The 18,620-nt window shown below is 34.0% G+C and overlaps 1 protein-coding gene across 2 annotated transcripts; it reads right to left on the reverse strand.

Annotated features, from left to right (window-relative positions):
- Positions 1–582: 582 nt before the first annotated feature.
- Positions 583–17,679, reverse strand: Mip (Myoinhibiting peptide precursor). Of its 2 annotated transcripts, none has more exons than XM_089840003.1 (4): positions 17,486–17,679; positions 2,926–3,171; positions 1,971–2,288; positions 583–1,301 (listed from the first exon to the last, which is right to left on the reverse strand). In XM_089840003.1, exons 2-4 carry the CDS (start codon positions 3,152–3,154, stop codon positions 1,243–1,245), a joined length of 606 nt encoding a protein of 201 aa, XP_089696129.1. In that variant the 5' UTR covers positions 3,155–3,171; positions 17,486–17,679; the 3' UTR covers positions 583–1,242. The 2 variants fall into 2 exon arrangements, with proteins under 2 accessions (XP_089696129.1, XP_089696130.1); XM_089840004.1 differs by lacking the exon at positions 17,486–17,679 and adding an exon at positions 3,264–3,447.
- Between the last annotated feature and the right edge of the window lie 941 nt (positions 17,680–18,620).

An 18,620-nucleotide genomic window follows, 5' to 3' on the forward strand; every position in this document is an offset into this window, starting at 1 on the left:
TTAACGTTATTAACGTGTTCTGGGGTTTTGGGTTGCGTGGGGCGTGGGGGATAGAGAAGCGGGGATATGTCCGCAAGGGTGTCCAGTAATTAAGCATCGTCTTTTCTGTCTTTAGTTGTCCAGTTGATGTCGCTTTAGCTCTTAAATCGCGTCTTGGATTATTTCTCGGAACTTAATACAAAGAAAGGCTTTGTTCACGATTTCTGTGTTTACAAGCTACGCTAATGTTTCCAATTTTACAATATAGTTTCGATTAAATTTGAAATGGTATATGCATAAAATGATACTTTAAATTAGTCGAGAAAATATAGAAAAATGAATAGAAAGTTTTTTCTTTCCCCGTGCAAGGCATATGAAAAACCCTGTTGAGGGTTTTTGGGTTTTTGCCTTATCCGCGACGTCCCTTATTGCGTACAGGGTGTATTTGATAAGACTGCCATAAATTAAAGGGTGTGTTCTTAGGGTCATATATATTTGGATGTCAGAGGTTAATGGTTAAAAATGTACTAATGTTCTTAGAAAATAGTATAAAGAAACTGGGGAGCTGATAATACAAGGAAATGGTTTTAATATGACGTCACAACAAACAATTTGTTTTTGGCTCGCTACTGCCCAAATTCTTTTTAGAATTAAAATTTTTTCGCTTATTTTTTTATACATAATTAAAACCAAAAATAGATTAATCATTGTTGGATAAAAAGTTAAAGTAAAGAGAGTTTGGTATTTTTTGGAAACAAATTTAAGTAAGAAATTTTTGTTGGTTTTGTTGACAATTTAAATTTATTTTTAATAGGGGATTAATTATAATATTTAAAAGTTTTAATTAAATTCATGAAAAATAATAAGAATATTTTTTGTAACTTAATTTATATTTCGACAGATTGTCTTGGCTTTTAATAATCTCAACGCATCAGTGATTTTTCTTTTTTAACCAAATTCAAATTGTCAACTTCTGACCCAGTTTTAATTATTCAATTAATATATATTTTTAATTATACGAATTGAATTTTGTTAATTACGAAGAGATGTTCTTATTATTATTTTTTTTTAATTTTTACTGGGGGCGAAATGGGAAATCAATATTTTGAAATCCCAATTTTTTTTATCGCGATGCAAAACTCAGTAAAAACTAAATTAAATTGATATAGTTTTAAGGGAATTGTATAATATAATAATATTTTGTATAATATATATATATATAAGTTTTAATTTTTATAAATTAAAAATTCTAAACCAAAATAATTAGTGTTCCAGCCAGGGTGGTAGTTGCTGTAAATGTGGCTGTCTTCCGTCCATTGGGCCTGCAATTAAAATATTCATTAAGTTTAATTCAATAATAGATATGAAAGAAAAAATGAAAAATTATTTTGGGCTGACTAAAACTAAGGATTCTTTATGAAATTATATTATAACAACTGAGATATATGCCTTTTTTTTCGTGCTCAACAAACTAACGAATGCCATTTTTCATCTTTTTTTTAATTAAGTCAACCGATCCTAGCTCTTGAAATGAATGGTTAAAAAAGAGGGTATAAAAGAGGAGTAGAACGCTGCATGGTTTAGAGAAAATTTCACTTTGAACCTTTCTTCTTCTAATTGGCTAAAATATAATGAAGCGGGTATTAAGCAAATGATTATAAAGGAAAAGATGAAATTCCTATTAATATGACTTGCCAAAGCTGTTAGCTTCTACTCCTCATCTTTGTACCCTCTATGAACCAAAGGGGGTTATTAACCCTCGTAGACATTATGTAATGTTTTAGAAAATTATGGCATGGACTTCGTTATTATTTTGGAAATTTATGAGCTGGTTTATAACGCGTAGTAATACATGCATTTTTAAAGTAAGTTCTATTTTAAAATACGTCACGTGTATTCGTGCTATACGCGAATAAACGTGATTAAAGCGTGACGCTACTAATTCGCTGGAAAATTTTCATTATGCAACGTTAAAATTCAAAAAAGCGTACCATCGTCCATTGATCCATCATCGATGACGTAGGCGGCTCTTCCTTGCCAATTAGGTCCTTGCATATAGAGGGCGTCACCGTTGGCTGATCTTTTGCCCCATAATCCTTTCAAATTGTTCCAGTTGGTTTGAGATCGTTTGCCCCACATTCCAGATAGATCATTCCATCCCCTTTTCTTGCCCCACATTCCGTTCAAGTTGTTCCAACTCCTCTTCTTGCCCCAAACACCTTGTAAGTCATTCCAGCCTCGTTTGCCCCAAACGCCTTGCAAATCGTTCCATCCTCGTTTACCCCAAACTCCGGATAAATCGTTCCAACCTGTAAAAATTTGTTAATTAAGATTATAATTAAGATTTAATGATAATATTTAAGTGGAAAGGGGGCATATTTCTTCCTTCCCTTACCCTTAACACCGCTTATTTCTTAAATACGCGGCCATGTTTTTAAATGGTGTCCGAAAATGAAGAAAAGCCTTAATTACAGAATTTTGTTGATTATACCTTTCAAAGGATTTCATTAATAATTAGCTATATGGTACAGGCGTGATTTTGGGGTTAAACACGCGGCCATCTTTTAAAATGGCTTCCTGAAAAAGCAACAAGACGTTCTAATGGGTAACATGGGTCCTTTGTGCTGCTAGTCAAATATGAAGTCCGTGCTTTAAAGTTGAAAAGGATTGTAAGACAACTAACTCGATGATAGAAAATGTTCTACGTATTTTTATTATGTTAGGCGGGAAACACCAGCGCTCTTTGAAAGCGAAGGGTTAAAGGGCCAAGTTCTGATAATAGAATCAAGACGCAAAGTCATTAAACGAATTTAAAATCCATTTAGTTTAATTAAGGACCAAAGGGAAACAGAAACAAATCCTTTTTAAGGTTTAAAGCTCCCGCTAAGCTCTAGAAAGTAATTAATTAAATTGCGAAAGTAGAGTTTTGATCTAACCGGAACTTACCCCGTTTTCCGACGTCTTCTTCGGACAATTCTTCCGGTTCTTCGTCGTTGACCGTTCTAACTCCGGAACCTTTGGCCATTTGTTGGAGGGGCGAGGGGGCGTTGGACGAACCGCTTCCCCCGTTAACCGTCGCCGCCGATACTGGCCACGCTGAAAGAGCGAATGCCGCCACCAAACTGGCCAAAAATACCACGAGAAACGGAACTTGAAACGTCGGTGATATCGTCATTTTTCCCTTTTCAAAAACTGCGAATAGAAATGAGGACTAATTAGGCTTAGCCAATGAGATGGCTTTTGTTTTCAAGTTTGAAACGGTTGAGTTTCAAATGGTTAATTACTAGGCTTAGTTATGGTTTTCTAGGACCGGGTTATTGCAGGGCGAATAAAGAGATACATTTAAAATGCACGCTAGAGTTTTACAGAATTTAATAAATTTCAAGTTCAACAGGATAAACTGTTGCAAGATGTTATGAGCGGATAACTTATTAACTTTAAAACTAGACTCTTTTAACGTTTTTCTGTACCTGAAATATCTTAAGTTTTATTTTTAGCTCTGGTGCATATTTTGGGTTTTTAAAAGCTATGTCGTCGAACTTGTAAGATCATATTGATAAATGGTAGTTGTAGCGAATTAGGAAATATCAATGGAGGGTCTGATATTCATCTTTTTAAAGAGATACATTTTTTCAGCCTTCAATCGTCAGCACCCTCTTTTCCCCCTCCGTGATTTTGTAATTTTGCTGAATGAAACCCTCGTGAAAAACATCGTAAACAAATATTTATTTCTAATTTTATTCCATCAAAAGAGAGATCAAATATTGAAGTAACGTTTTTATAAACGTCAAGTTCTTTTAGAGTAAGGTTTACTCCGTAAAATTTTGTTCGCGCGTTACGTCAACTAATGCCAAAATTATCATTTATCCTATGACACTATTCATGTTTTGTTAATTTTGATTATCCACGAAATAATGTTAAAAAGTGACGAAAGTTATAAATTTAAAGATACTATGTATAAGTTTAACAAACAATATATTGGATTAAATTTAAACCATTTTTAGTTAAATGAATTATTTTGTATCTTTAATCTTATTTTAGTTCGGAGAATTTTGGGAAAACCTCGGTGGGATTTATAAGGGCATACGCACAAACATCTTCGTGGTAATATTTAAAGTAAAGGGAGATGTTGTCGACTAATTTGAATCTCATAAGGCTTTCGGGGTGTGGGCTTCCAGTTAAATCAAATTTGAATAATTTAGTAATGAACACAAAGAATATGTATAGTTCCTCGAATTACCTTTCTCTTGGGTTTTGTGGGCGGAAAAGCTAAATTTAAATAAAGAAAGGTTACAAAAAATATTTATACAACGTTTACATATATAAGTTGCGTGAGTTTTGAGAGGCTGATCACTTAGAACACCGATGACGTAATCTAGGATGACGCCAATATTACTCAAGTTACCAAGATTAGGCTGAGTACGTCCAATATTAATTAATTACTCCGATCTTACTGTATTCCTATTACCATAAGTTCATAAGGTATGTTCCAGAAGTTTGTCACTGGTTACTGACTGAGAGCTTGGCATGAAGTGACGTAGGTCATAGATTCTCGTAAATAGCGACGCCTGGTGAGGCACTGTCAAAGCTTTAGTACAGACTAAATAGTACCTAGATGGACTGCAAAATTAACCGAGTGTAATCAGTTCTCGCTTGTCGTTTTCGAACTAGCTCTCAGTATTGGTAGTGTCATACTGATGGAACATATCTTATGATATTACGAAGAGTGTGATCAGCCCCTCGTTCTGTTTCGTTTCGTACGCTTTTATGAATTCCAAAAGTTAGCGTATAAAAATGTTAGTGAAATTTGAATTTGAAAACTTGAAAGGGGTTATTGAGTCGTTCGGGGGCGAGGGTCTTCTTAGCATGAACACAATTGACAACTTAAACTCGGTGCGTGTACCTAAACACAAAGACTGAGTTTGTATTCAAGGTTTTTACGTTTACAAAGCTTTTTTTTCTTATTATTTATTTAAACAAACAAAAATACGAATTTAAATTTTAAAATACTCTTTAGTGTTAAAATTTTAAAATACTCTTTAGTGTTAACTTTACGACAAGATACTGTGATTTTAGACTCGCGTTTCGGAGTGAAAATGTATGAATTCGGACCATCGAGAGAGCCGTAATTTGGTCAGTTTCCCGGGGGCCCGGGCCATTTGTAGGGCTGTTTTTATGGGGCCCCGCAAACTCTCTCGATGGCACTGGGGAGGAATTTTAATTCTGTTATACAGAACAACAAAATTTTTTTGAAACACTCATGTATTTGCGCGAAATATTCAATCGAAATGGGAAATAACTTGTGTTCAATAAAAGTCTCGAAAAATGTCGAATTTTGTATGGGAAATATTGATGAGTTCCTATGGGAATCTTATGTTTTTAAGGTTACAATGTATATTGTATATTTTTCTTGTTAAAACAGTAAACTAAGGTCCGTTTCCGATAAAAACCTCTAGGGATCAAAAGAAAGGGGTCTTGTAAAGTTTTCCTTTTCTTTTTGATTCGATTGTGAATTGCTAGAGTTGATACAAGCAACCGGAAGTACGCTCGGGACTGTTCCGTTCCTTAGTTTTTCTTTAACCCTATAGTTCCTTTAGCATCTTCCGCTTTTTTAGTGCATGGGAAAAGAAAAAGAATTTCGGCTTGGAATTTTAGATTTTTTTAGGCCTCTTGTACTTCATTTCCGTCTTTTGTTAAAAGGGCGCGAAACGGCGCGTGAATCTCGTGTCTCCTCCATTCCCGCCTTTTTTCACCCCACCCCCTTTTCAAGCCCTTTTTAACGGATAGCAAATGCTGGATGGAGATGTTGGATAATCATTTAAAATCCCGTTGGAATCGTCGAGGTTTAAAAATATCCGACGTGGTTTTTATTCGATAAGATATTTTCGCGGTTATTTTTTATTTTTCAGCCTTTTTCTCGAGCCCTAAGGCTTAAATGGAAAAGCGTGGTTTGGTTTTGAGGGTCGTGTCTATGTCGCTATGCTTTAGACTATATTATACTGCGTGGTCCTAGCGTTTTATAAGTTTATCCGATTGTAAATTTTGAAATGACTGTACAAGGGTCCATTTCAAGGGAAGGATATCATGACGTCGCTAGCTTGAGAATCGACCGGAAACATTCAAGCCGCGTTTGCACTAGATATTTTGAAACTGATTTAGAAAGGCCCAAGTAATGTTTTCAGAATGATAATTGCATTTTCTCATAAAATGTCTCAATAATTAAAAGCAAAATGTTACATTTAGCGGTTTCCGAAACGGGTTAAACTCTTTGAAAGTGTACTTTAATGTCAACACGACTTTAGTGAAGAATAAATGTCTCTTGCCATAAACCGTCTTTAAGTTCAACGCCTAGCCCAAACCGCTTTACCTAGAAGGTTGAACATTTGCAGGCAAGTTACTCTAAAGTAAAGGAAGTGTTTTTCAATCCGTGGCCATCTTGAAAAATGGCGTCCAGAAATGCAATAAAATTTCTTTATGGAATAAAGTCCGCGCGTTTCATCCGATTTCACTAATATTTGGTATACTGGTTCCCTTTATCCTATAGACGGGCCTTATAGCTTTTGGGGTTCGATTTACAACCATATTTTAAAATGGCGGCCCGAAAAGTAATAAAAATTTCCTGACAGACTGAATAAAATAAATTAAAATTATAAAATGACTAAAGATAAATATTTAATGAATTAGCATTAAGTCAGTCTCTAAGATGAAAAGACATCAGACCGTTTTATCGCGTTAGATTTTCCTCAAGTCATCGCTGCTAGTTCCTCTCCGCTGTAATCAATCAAATTATGGGCCTAAGTATATGTACATTTAGGGAACCTTGGTGAAAGGAATGTTTCGTCAACAATTCTGTCCATCAATCGGGACCCTTTGCTTCACTTGGAACTCTGTTAATTGAATTAAAAGGCAAACTTTGATGATGGCGGGTTATCCGAAGGCCTGACTACAGACTTAGAGAGTCGATTAACGTTACTCGTAGACCCGCGTGCTGCCCAAAACCTCTTGCCCCCGAGTGGTTATTTGTTTGTATTAACGCTAATCCTAAAACCAATCATTCTATCGCCAACGATATTTACCCTTCGATAACGCCAAAAGATGACGGAGAGAAATAACTAGCGACAGAAATATCTTAACCCGAAGTTTTAATAGTGCAGAATCATTAATGACGAACAAATAACCTTCCACGTTCATCGAAAGAAACCAAAGAGGATTTAGAAAGAGGAGTTGATACTTGATAAGGTGCCTCTTGAGTTTTTAATTTAAACTTCCGGTTTAGATGTTTGTATTAAATATTTCTTTAGTTCTTTCTTTCTCGTATTAATTTGAGATAAACCAAGAACTCCAAGAAGTAATATTTTTTATTCCTCTTGCTATATTTTCTAGGATGGAGTTGAATTGAAAGAAATGAACGTCGGTTTAATGTACTTCCGCTTGCAAACACAGTTAACCACTTTTCTCGACTGCTTCGCCTCCATCGTTTTCTTAATTCCAAAGGGTTCTAAAAAAGAACCTTAGATCTTTTGTGACTAGTCCTCCCTAAGGAAAGTTATTTTTGGAATCCTTTATTCTTAAATTTATAGGATCTTCTTATCGTAGAGCATTTCCTAGGGACTCTTTCCCCTTCAAACGACTCATCTTCTTAACTCTTGATAAATTTGGCTTGATCATCATTTCTTTAACGTCGCAGATTTTTTTATATATATATATATAAAGATACTTTCAGATTCGTTTCCGCATCAAATTATTGCATTCCAAACCTTCTCAGTAGCGTCATTTTCATTTTGTTATTATTTATTTAAGTTTTTCTTTAGGCTTAAGGCTGTGAATTATTGTAGGTACTAGTTTGAAAATATTATCGAGATTTTTATGGTTCAATAGCAAAATACAAGTTAATTTTGTTTGTTTTTGAATTGTAAATAATATAAATATTATAAATATTATATACCGGTAGTTCCTGATAAGTTTCGATTAGATTAAGGAGGATGTTCCACCCAAAGATTTTGAGTGCAAAATGTAATTTCTATGACATTTTTCCGTCCGGGTGTACACTGCTTTCAAGTTAAGATTGTACATAATATTTTACGGATGACCCCCTTTAGTTTAATTAAGAAACTGAAAGACATTGATTTCTAATTTAATTAAGGGGTCATCCCTAAAACACTCAAATCAAATCATAACTTGAAAACAAACAGTGGTCAGGACTTCAAAATGTCATAAACCATTTTCCACTCAAAATCGCCCAAAGAACATCTCCCTGAATTTATGCCAGACTTACCTTTATAAATGCGTAATGTATTGCAACATTTAAACGACTTGCGTTTATAAATAGTAAATGATCAAAATATTTACGAAATCTTGGAAGTTTCATTAATGTATCTGATCCCCATTAGCAATTAGTATTTTAATCCTTAAATTCAGAATGCCGTTTATCCCTAAGGACTGTATACTGTCAAGTTTTAAAGTAAAGCTAATATTAACATTGGAGAATCAACCCAAACATGGTACTGGCACGAGATAATTTAATTATAGGAATTTGTTTCGGATAAAATATAGGCCTATATATTATTTTGGAAACGCGATGTATACCCTTGTACTCCGCTCGTCTTATCGCATGTCCTAAAGCAAAAACCTTAATCCATCATCATACTGCTTAAAATACTGACTCGCCCAAATGTCACGAGCTCGCGTATTGCAAGGGCAATGACCACTGGTCCAATTGGCACGCATCCAGTCCAGAGATGGTGGCCATTTTAGTATGCAATTAGCAGTAACTAATGGCCATATCTCTCCCTCCTTACGCTATCATCACTATTTTGACTTAAAATATGGGTTTATTCCTCCAACCGATGTTGTAATTGGGTATTTAAAGAAAAATTTCGAAAACGTAATCCTATAATTATTTTAAAAATAATTGTAACAAAAAACTCTTGAATAGTGAGACGATCAGATGTCTCCCATCATTTACAATATTTCGGTTTATTTCTTCGACTATTTCTTAGAACCTAGTTCCCTATATCTTCTTCTCTAATCATTAGAGGCAGAGCTAAGCCAAACTTAACCCTAACCCCGCAATCTGATCCCTTCTAGGCCAAGAACAAGTAGATATAATGACGGCACCGTTTCTTCTCTATATTAGTAAGTTCTTAAGTCATGGTCAGTAGAGAACTTTTTCTGTTTTTCGTTTCCACCGGCGCTAAGTAGCTAAGAACCAATTATAGCCTTTGCTCGTAACTCGTCTATACATTATAAAGAGGATAAAGGTTAAGAAAATCACAAACAACAACTTCCGGTAAGCTGTATGTGTATACACGGTTCCTTAGATTATTTTTATTGGTTGATACAATACTGACCATGCAAGCAGTTGGCGCCTTTCTTTGTGTATATACATAGATTTTGCTTCCGGCTGTAAACCAAACCAGAAGCATAAGTTCATAAGATATGTTGGCCATAAGTTTTGTCACTGGTTACTGAGAGCTTGTCTTGAAGTGACGTAGGTGAAACGCCATAGATTCTGGTGAGGCGCTGTCAAAGGCTTAGTTCAGACTAAATATAGGAAGATGGACTGCACAAACGAGTGCAGTTGATTCTCTTGTCGTTCTCGAACTAGCTCTCAGTAAGTCTCTAGCATTACTTATGGAACAAATCTAATAAACTTATGCCTGAAGCCGCTACAATAGATGGTATACAAGCTACATCAAATTGTTAGGGAGGGGGATGGTTTCTTAGAACATGGGCTCGGTTGAAAGATGACCCTGACTCCGTTGGGAATACATGAATTCTCGGTGAAGATTTTTTTTCAAGGGACTTCTTGTATATAGGTGGGATAGAGGAGATGTTTTAAGGAAAAGATGGAGACGTTACGGATCGTTATTCAACCCTTATTTCGCTCGGATACGCTCCGCAACTTCAGTAAGGCTTGAAGACGCGTTTATAAAGCTTAGAACTAGGTCTTTGTTTCGATTGTAGCTGACGTAATTGAATTGTATAAGGAGAGACACTGATTTACTGATTTTAAAGTGCCCGCCCGCATCATTATATCGTAATTTAATTTAAATTATTTATATTCCACTAAATAATTCAGGGCATAAGCAGATATCTCACCTTCGAAAATAACAAAGTTTATCTTTAATTTGAGAAAAGTCAAGAAATAATTCCCAAATTATGAAACTTCGCGAGAAAATTAATTATTCATGCACGTGCTTTCAAAAAAGAAAAAACAACTTTTTTAAATAAATAAATAAGCATGGAAATACCACGTCTTTATTTAAAAGAAATCGAAATTCAATTAAGTCGTTATAACTGCAACTCCGCATTTCATATTTATTCCTTTTCTTCAGATGTATATTATTATGGTATAAACAATATTAAAATAACAACGGAAAGTTTCTATCTATTAACATACCCCTTAACACAAATATTTATATACATAAATAACAAAGAAGATTAAAAGTTTCTTCTCTGTTGTCGAAGTTTTACAGTAAAACAGATAGCGGGAAAATTAAGAAAGACGTTTGTAGAAATAAACTAATATACTATAGCTTTATTAAGCTTTGTCTTATACTGACAAGCGAAATATACATAGACACTTTCAATTAATGAAACGTACAACTTTGAAAATACGCGCTGATTTTGATCGCACTCTTATAGAAAAGCCCGCTAACGAATAAGCGCACTTCCATTCGTAGAAATGGTCTAAAGAACGTTCCGTCCTCATTGCTAGATGAAGCTGGGATGCCGAGTAACGGAGATTTGCTAAATAAGAAAACTTGGAAATTCTCATCACGCGCATTGCGAAAGTTATATACCTTAAGACCTTTGGGCTTGTTAAGCGCGTTATACAAGACAACTCCCCGCCCACCCCCGCCTCCTTTTCCCAAAAATAAAATTTTTAGGTCGGCAAGGTGGCTTTGATGGATAATAGAAAGGTATCGTGTGTTAATTAATAAAATGCTCTACCATCTAGAAATATTTGAGACCTCCGTTGAAGCGGAGATTCAGAGAAAGTAAAGCCCAAACAACGACTTAACTTATATACTTAAGATAATTGTAACGTAACGAAAGGTGAAAAGTTCAAAGTTTGCCCTCCCTCCCAGTTTCGAATGCTTCAATTTCAAAGATTATTTCAAATACCTAATGGAACCAAAGTTCGAAAATTTAAAGTTCTGACTGACTGATTCATCAATATCCAGCCCCAACCTTTTAATCATAAGGCCTTTTCAGGCGATACAACTTTTGACTCAACTAGATGGGTCAAAAGGTTTTTCGAATATCTGTTCATACGAGCCAACTAGTTTACTCAACTCAAGTTGACTCATCCAAATGAATCACAACGTTATATCATCTGAAAAGGCCTTTAGAAGCTGAAATTTTGCTCACACCTTACTCGTCAGTAGTGTAGGTACTCGCTAAAAACTTTTTCCAAAATGGCCGTCGATTGAAAACAAAACAAAATGGCGCTCAGAATCGTATAAAACCCTGCCTTTCGTTACTACGCAATCCCCGGAATTATACCAGGACTCCAAGTGCTTAAAAGATCAAACATTTTTCGTGTCAATCGAGATGAGTGCTTGAACCAATTACCACGCTCTCGTCGTATAATAATATTGATAAAATACATAATGTTATCGATATGGCCTTGCGTTTCTAAATTAAAAGGTCCTTGGATGAATCGCGACCCTGCTTAAGCCTTTTGTTGATTTTGTTGTTGCATTATCATGGCACGGATTCGAGGCGTACTTTATTATAGGGTCGTTCCGAGAGTAAGTGTTCAATAGCAATATCAAGAGGCCTTCGTAAAATAGTCCCAAAAACGTTAATAAAACCAAAAATACATAGATAAAACCAAAAAGTGTACTTTGTCCACAGTTCCCAGGTTTGACTGTAGACGCCATATAAAAATGAGAAGCAAACTAACATCCTCTAAGTTTCTACACGAATTAGCCAATCAGGGAAGAGTTTTTTTGGGGTCGATGGTTAATAGAAAACAGTACTCTATGGTGGCGATCCAAGCCTTAATTCTTGGTACTAGATGTAGCATCTGCTACTACATGAGCCTATTCACTAGTGTTTCCTGTGCTACGGTCGTGAAGGTAATCATACGCAAAGGAGTCGACACTATTCTGGTGCTAAAGGGGGGTTTCTCATATTACACGGCGCGAGAAAGCTTCAATGAAGTATAATTTTGTTTTTATCTATAAATCTTTGATGAAACTTACCGAAACATTCGTGTTGATTTTTAACACTTTTTCAAAGTTGCCGACAAAGCTAAAATGGTCTCATCTAATATCAGCAAATTTCAAAAAAGATTAAAAATCAACATAGATGTTTTGGTGAGTTTTATTAAGGTTTTTGAGATGATTTTTATCATAATTCTATCAAGAATAAAATGTACTTATTTCCAACACTTCATACTCCCTTTAGCCATGACGTTTCTCCGGTTCTTTGATTTCTTATTTCGTTAAGAATGTTTATTAATAGAAACGTCTTTTCCGCCTTTGATATACAACCCTAATTAATTCCGATATTTCTTTTATATCGCGTTAGTAAATTCATTCCATAATTACCGAACCGTATCTCATTAAAGGCTAATTAGTTATTACCATTAATTATTGGAGATTCGCTAGGATTATATTCTTTTGATTGATATATATATAGAGAGAGAACACTGATATTGTAATTACACAAGGGGTATAGAATTTAACCAAGAACTCTTATAAGACTTGAGAACGTTTGAAAGGGTTCTAGTGCCATGAAATGAATTTTTTTACCCCTGCTTTATTCTCTCATTTCACCCACCGATTCATCATAGTATTCTGAAGCTTATAACGACCCAGGGCAAAGTATCTTAAGATGATTCGTATGGTCTCAGGTTTCATATGGGTTCTTGGTCCAACAGATATAAATAACAACTCAAGTTTTATAGTAAAAGATTGATCCTTCTTATTCCGAGGCTAATTCTTTCTATAATCCCCTTTAAATATTCTGTTTAATTTTAATCTAATCACCGTATAAACATTATCATTTAATGTAATGAAACAATTTTTTCTATTGTTTTAGTTTCAATGAGATTGTTTATATTTTATCATGCCTCATTAAAGGAAATTACCCGTCTAGACTTAAGTAAAAACTTTGTTCCGAAAAAGCTAATGCTATAAACCTTTTTCTATCGGCCATTTTCCCTTCTATGGCGGCGCCATTGAGTAGGCCTATGGCATTTCACTATTAACTTGTTATGTGCAAATTTAGCTATCTCGAAAAACTATGGCACTTGAAAAGTTTTATATTCAATTACAATGCTTCGAAAGAAACTTTAGTCTTCAAACGATAACCACTTAGAGATACTTTTTATTTAAATCTACGAGTATTTAAACTTAATGATATTTAGGAAATTTGAAATTAAATTAATGTGTTATTTCATTTTGAGGTGTTACCTTTTGTTTCACCTAAACTTAAAAAAAAAGTTCCCATAAAATATATTTTCTTATTTGTGAAACGTTATTTGGGCTTTCGTATACTGGTTTTGAGTTGGTTTGAGAGTGCTTCGATGATATATTTTTATGATGTTCTTGACCCTTTAATCTTAATAAATCCATTAAACTGTAACCAAGAATCCATTCGTGTTACTAGGAATGTGCTGCGACTAAGTTTCTAAACCCATCCTCCATGATGATCCTCTCATACTTCGTAACACTGCATGGTTATCTTTGATGATATAATTGCCATGCATGAATAAAGTTATCATTTTCACAAATTAAAATCGTCTTTCATCAGTGTTAAAACAAAGAATTTTCGTTACAAAGTATGCGAGAATGGTTTTAGAATTTAAAGATATACCCCTAGTAAATAATTTAATTAATTGTTGCTGAACTTAAACCACTTTAAAAGCCTGCAGATTATGTTAGGGAAATTAGGTTTATCCTTTGTGTCTTTGAAATCTTTATGCTGCTTCAGAGTTTCTTTAAATATCTTATAAAGTATCTTTAGCGAATTGGAAAAGTATACCGAAGAACAACACTGTTGTATTTTAATTTTGTTTTATTTCGCTGGACGCGATTTGTTGTTTGCCTCAGTCTACATATAAGGGTCTTGTTTGAAAGCGGGGGTGATTAACATTTTTCTTTCCAATTAGCGTCTTAGTTAAAAATCCTAACTGGGCCAAACTCCTTAGTTTAAGCTTCTCGTTAATCGCTATCATTAGTGTTTAATTGGGATCTGCTTTTGAACTCTTTGCGAGATACAATATTAAAAGCTCTCTGCGTTTGCTGTATAAATTAAAATATTCTGTAGTCAAAGTTTTTAGTGTTTAGTGATTATCCTTGATTATAATGAAGTTAGATGTTACCTGCTCCTTCAAAGCTTTAAATAGGGCAATGTACTGATAGACAAAGTATGCCCACTATCAACAAAGACGGGTTTAATCTATAGCTTATCGTAAATTTTGCGCGGCCATGTTGGAAAATGGCGGCTTTTCAAGTATACTGAAACTTACTAACCATGCGATAATTTTCTACGTTAATATTTGGATTGAACCTGCATTTGTTTAAGCAGTTAAAGTGCACCAATTTGGTTCTTCGACTGTGATATTTTTAAAATAAATTTTAGTCAATATCTGCGGGCCGAGCTGGACCATTTTAGTGTGGGACGTCATTCGCAGAGCAAACTTTCACTAATTAATGTTCATTATAATTAATTGTATTAATCTTACCCTAAGAAATGACGCGTTAATTAGTCCAAAATAAACGTAATTAGCATAACGTTTGATTAACTACGTAATAAATTAACTCCCAAAGAGAGGTTGCTTAAAAAATATTAAAAATTTATATGAAAAAAAATTAGCGGGTATATTAAAAATGCAGCGAAATTTAAATTAGATATGGGACCGTATTTAAATAAACAGATCTTTCTTTATCCACTTTTTGAAGTTTTTTTTTAGGTTTTCGTGGAAAGTTCAAACTCCTTTCATGTTAGTGTTTTTGAAGTCAGAGTTTTCCTTGGGGGGACGAGGTCCAAACGAGATTCAAAACAACTTTTTCCCAAATTTCATCTAGTGAATTTTACTGTAACATTTGTCATCATCAAAACTAACTCTAAAATAGAGTTGTCGTTCCCAAGTTGCCAGCACTTGTCTTTCTCTAAATATTTTAATTCCCTATTCGTTGTCTTTAGAACTAGAGTTACTGTCTTTCGGGGAAAGTCCCGGTTTTGACTTTAATTTGTACACATCTTCCTCTCTTGGAAGTTAACGATGATATACAGCCAAGAAATATTTTTCCACCCTCTTTCTTCTTTTAATTACTTATCTTTGTTAGTTGCATTAAAGGGAGTATTACCACTTTGATATGGCAAGGAAAGTTATTGTTTGCTAGTCATTACATCTTTTATGGCAGGCTAGGAGAATGTACCCCTTATTAAGAAAGGTGTACGGGTGATCTTCCCTTTGTGTATAATTTTTGAAAGGAGTTTAAAAAGAATGTTTGGTTTTAATGGGGTATGTAAGTATGTTTCTTAGGATAATTACATAACAATTATAATATGTGGTTTATTTTTATGATTTTGGGCAGATATCTCAATGGTTTAGTGAATGTTTATGAAAACTAGTAAATACTTGATTAGTTGAGGGTATTTTGGGTACAATCGTTCAGACCCCTGATTGGCCGATAGTATTTTTGTAACAAGGGGGCAGATAATTGATTGGCTGAAGGTATTAATCATGAGAAACGAGCAGATATCTGATTGGCTGATAGTTCTTTCATGAACCAGATTGACTGAGAATGTTTTAAGAAAAATGGTTAAGTAACTGATTGAGTGACGGTATTTCTGAGATAAAATGGTAAATACGTAAGTGGTTTGCGAATTTTCATTAAACTTAAATATATTTCTTACTTAGCTCAAATTTTTTTGAGATTATAAATTTTAAATCTAGTTTTTTGAGAGTGCTTGTACAATATTCTTATGACAGATCAATAACCTCAAAAATGGCGCCATTCCATCTATAATTTTATTAAAAAAATCTCTTGAAAAGTTTTAGAATGGGGCATATTAGTTCACGATCTAATTTTCCCTGGGTATTCCATAGGAATGGAGAATTTTGATTGGTTGAGGATAGAAAACGTTTTTGATCAATCGTGTGTAAGAAATACCTCTCGCGCCATTTTTAACTTAAGGGATTTCGACTATTTCTCAATATGAGTTGGACCCCTTTAAAGGCCTATTCAGACGATACAACTTTTTGATTCAAGAGTCAACCCAAGTTTAGTAATCTAGTTATGGATGAAACAACTATAACAACCAAAATAGTTGGTGATTAAAAAATTTTTTTGATAATCCATTTTATAATCATTGTACAGTCAAAATAATTTATCGTCTGAAAATGTCTTAAGTTTCGTATCATGATATATTTTGGCTGAAGTTTCAAAATTCCAAAGAAAAATCTTCGTTTTCTTCTTTACTCAAACTTCTTCTACTCAAATAAGCAAGGAAAGTTTTTCTTTTAACAAAATCGATTTTAATTTTTTCTCTCTCTCTCTCTCTCTCCCTCTCCCTCCTGCAAAATATTTCTCCTTTTGCTTCACCCTAAACTTAGATATTAATATTAACCTTTGTCGAAAATTTCATGAAATGTTTTCTTTAATAAGTAAAAACCCTTATCTCTATTAAAAAAAATTGTAGAAAAATTGGATATCACTTCAGTTAAGCTATTAATTTTTCCATTAAAATTCCATTACTGAAGTGTTTTTAAATGGGTTTTTTTAAGAACTGATAAGCTTCCAGAGGAAAGATGAAATTTAGGGTTAAACGTTCCAGCGTATTCTCTATGGGCGCCTGTACAAATGGTTTACCCGCAATATATTTCTGTTAAGCGGTGAAGCTACCATCAGCGTTTATTTAAAAAAATTATATAAATTACTTTTTTATTTTAAATGGGAACTTAACATAAGATTAAAGGTTATAATTTTTTATAATGTAAGGATTTTTTATCATAGCTATATAGTTTTAATTTAAATATATTTAAATCTTAGTTAAAAATAAGCATTATATGAAATTTTTCGTTATAAATATTCCATATCAATTTAATTCTTGTTTTCTCTGCTACGTATTAATTTTAACTAGGCCTCTAGTTAGAAAAAAAAAACGTATTTGGTTTTTCTAAGACTCTAAAGCCTTGACTAGGTCGAAATTTCCATTTTAGTTTCTTTGATTAAACTAATAAATACTTGGCCAACTTTTTAATTAAGATTTAACTTAGTATAATCGATTCAAAACTTGAAGCTAATACAAATCTTTCAGTTTATCTTTCTGCTCACAGAGATTGTAACCGAATAAGATTAATTTAAACTAAAATGATTTAAAACAGCTTTTTATTAGAGAGCATGCGCGTACTAATTTACTACGAAGTTCAGTATCATTAATTAACTGTCTTTGAATTAAAAGTGTACAAATAATCTAAACTTGAAGAAAAAAGATTCTGAAAAGGTTTTTACTAACAATTTCTTCAAACCAAACTTACCTAAAAATTACCAGTTATTTTCAAAACTTGGAACTTCTAAGACGTGCTTCTCTCTTCTATGGATTATTTCTTCGAATTATTAAAGTATTTGGTTGAAAGTTAACTTGAACTATAGGCGCTATTTGGTTGGGGAGATGAAGTTTGAACTATTACGAGCGAGAGAGCTGGATTGAAGGGGTCCGACTTCTCTTGGTTAGAAGCAAAGTGAACGATAGAAAATCAGAGTCCGCCGGGATATACAAGCCACGAGACGCGTAGGCACGCGCTTCTCACTCTCTGATTGGTCAAGACGATCCGTGACGTTTTATCTTTTAAGAGTTTTTACTCCCCCCTCCCCCTCTATTTAGTCTGCGCTTAAAGGCGGGACCTTAGGGCCCCAATCTCACCCACTCTTTCACTCAAACTCGAGTCAAACTGGGACCATAAAGTTTGGGTTTTGGCGGTTGGCCATGGGTTGTTTTAGATTCATAAGAGGGGCTGTTCACTAAATTGATATTTTTATCATATTTCTTAAATTTGGTAGTCGAAATTAAACTCCATTTTCACTTAATTAAAAGTTATGAATACGATTAACGTTTTTAAGCTAAAAGCTGACAGAGCGTTACTTACAGAGAGACAGATTAAGCAGCCTCTCGGTTTTTAAAATGGGAAATTTTCAAACGTTCAGAAGGAAACCAGGGTCATCGGGATACATTTACGTCGCATTAGCGATACAAGTATATAGTTCAGTCTATAAAACTAAATGGAGTCTAGTGTAATGTGACGCTATAGGATCTGATGATACGGTTTTTATCCATTTCCAAAAATGTTTGAAATACGTCAATAAAAATAACTTGTTTCAATATTTTAAATATTCACGTAGCTCATCATATGACAAATCTTTTTGTACACAACAGGGTGTTTCAAAAATGGTGGTAGACCGAAGTACAGTTTGTTTACTTGTTATGATTAGAGTGTTTACACCTTAATTAAATTACCATTCTTACTTAAATTTATGGTATCATTTCTAGAATATTCTATTTGAAAATCGTTCTCCGGACTTTAAAATGTCATTGAACATTTTCGACTTAAAGTCGCCCATAGAAGCCACTATACTTCGGTTAAATCACCATTTTGGAACACCCTGTATATTTTC

The sequence above is a fragment of the Phalangium opilio genome, unplaced genomic scaffold, assembly GCF_054372755.1.
Source record: "Phalangium opilio isolate 3A_F unplaced genomic scaffold, DU_Popi_V2 ptg000048l_1, whole genome shotgun sequence".
Classification (NCBI taxonomy): domain Eukaryota; kingdom Metazoa; phylum Arthropoda; class Arachnida; order Opiliones; family Phalangiidae; genus Phalangium; species Phalangium opilio.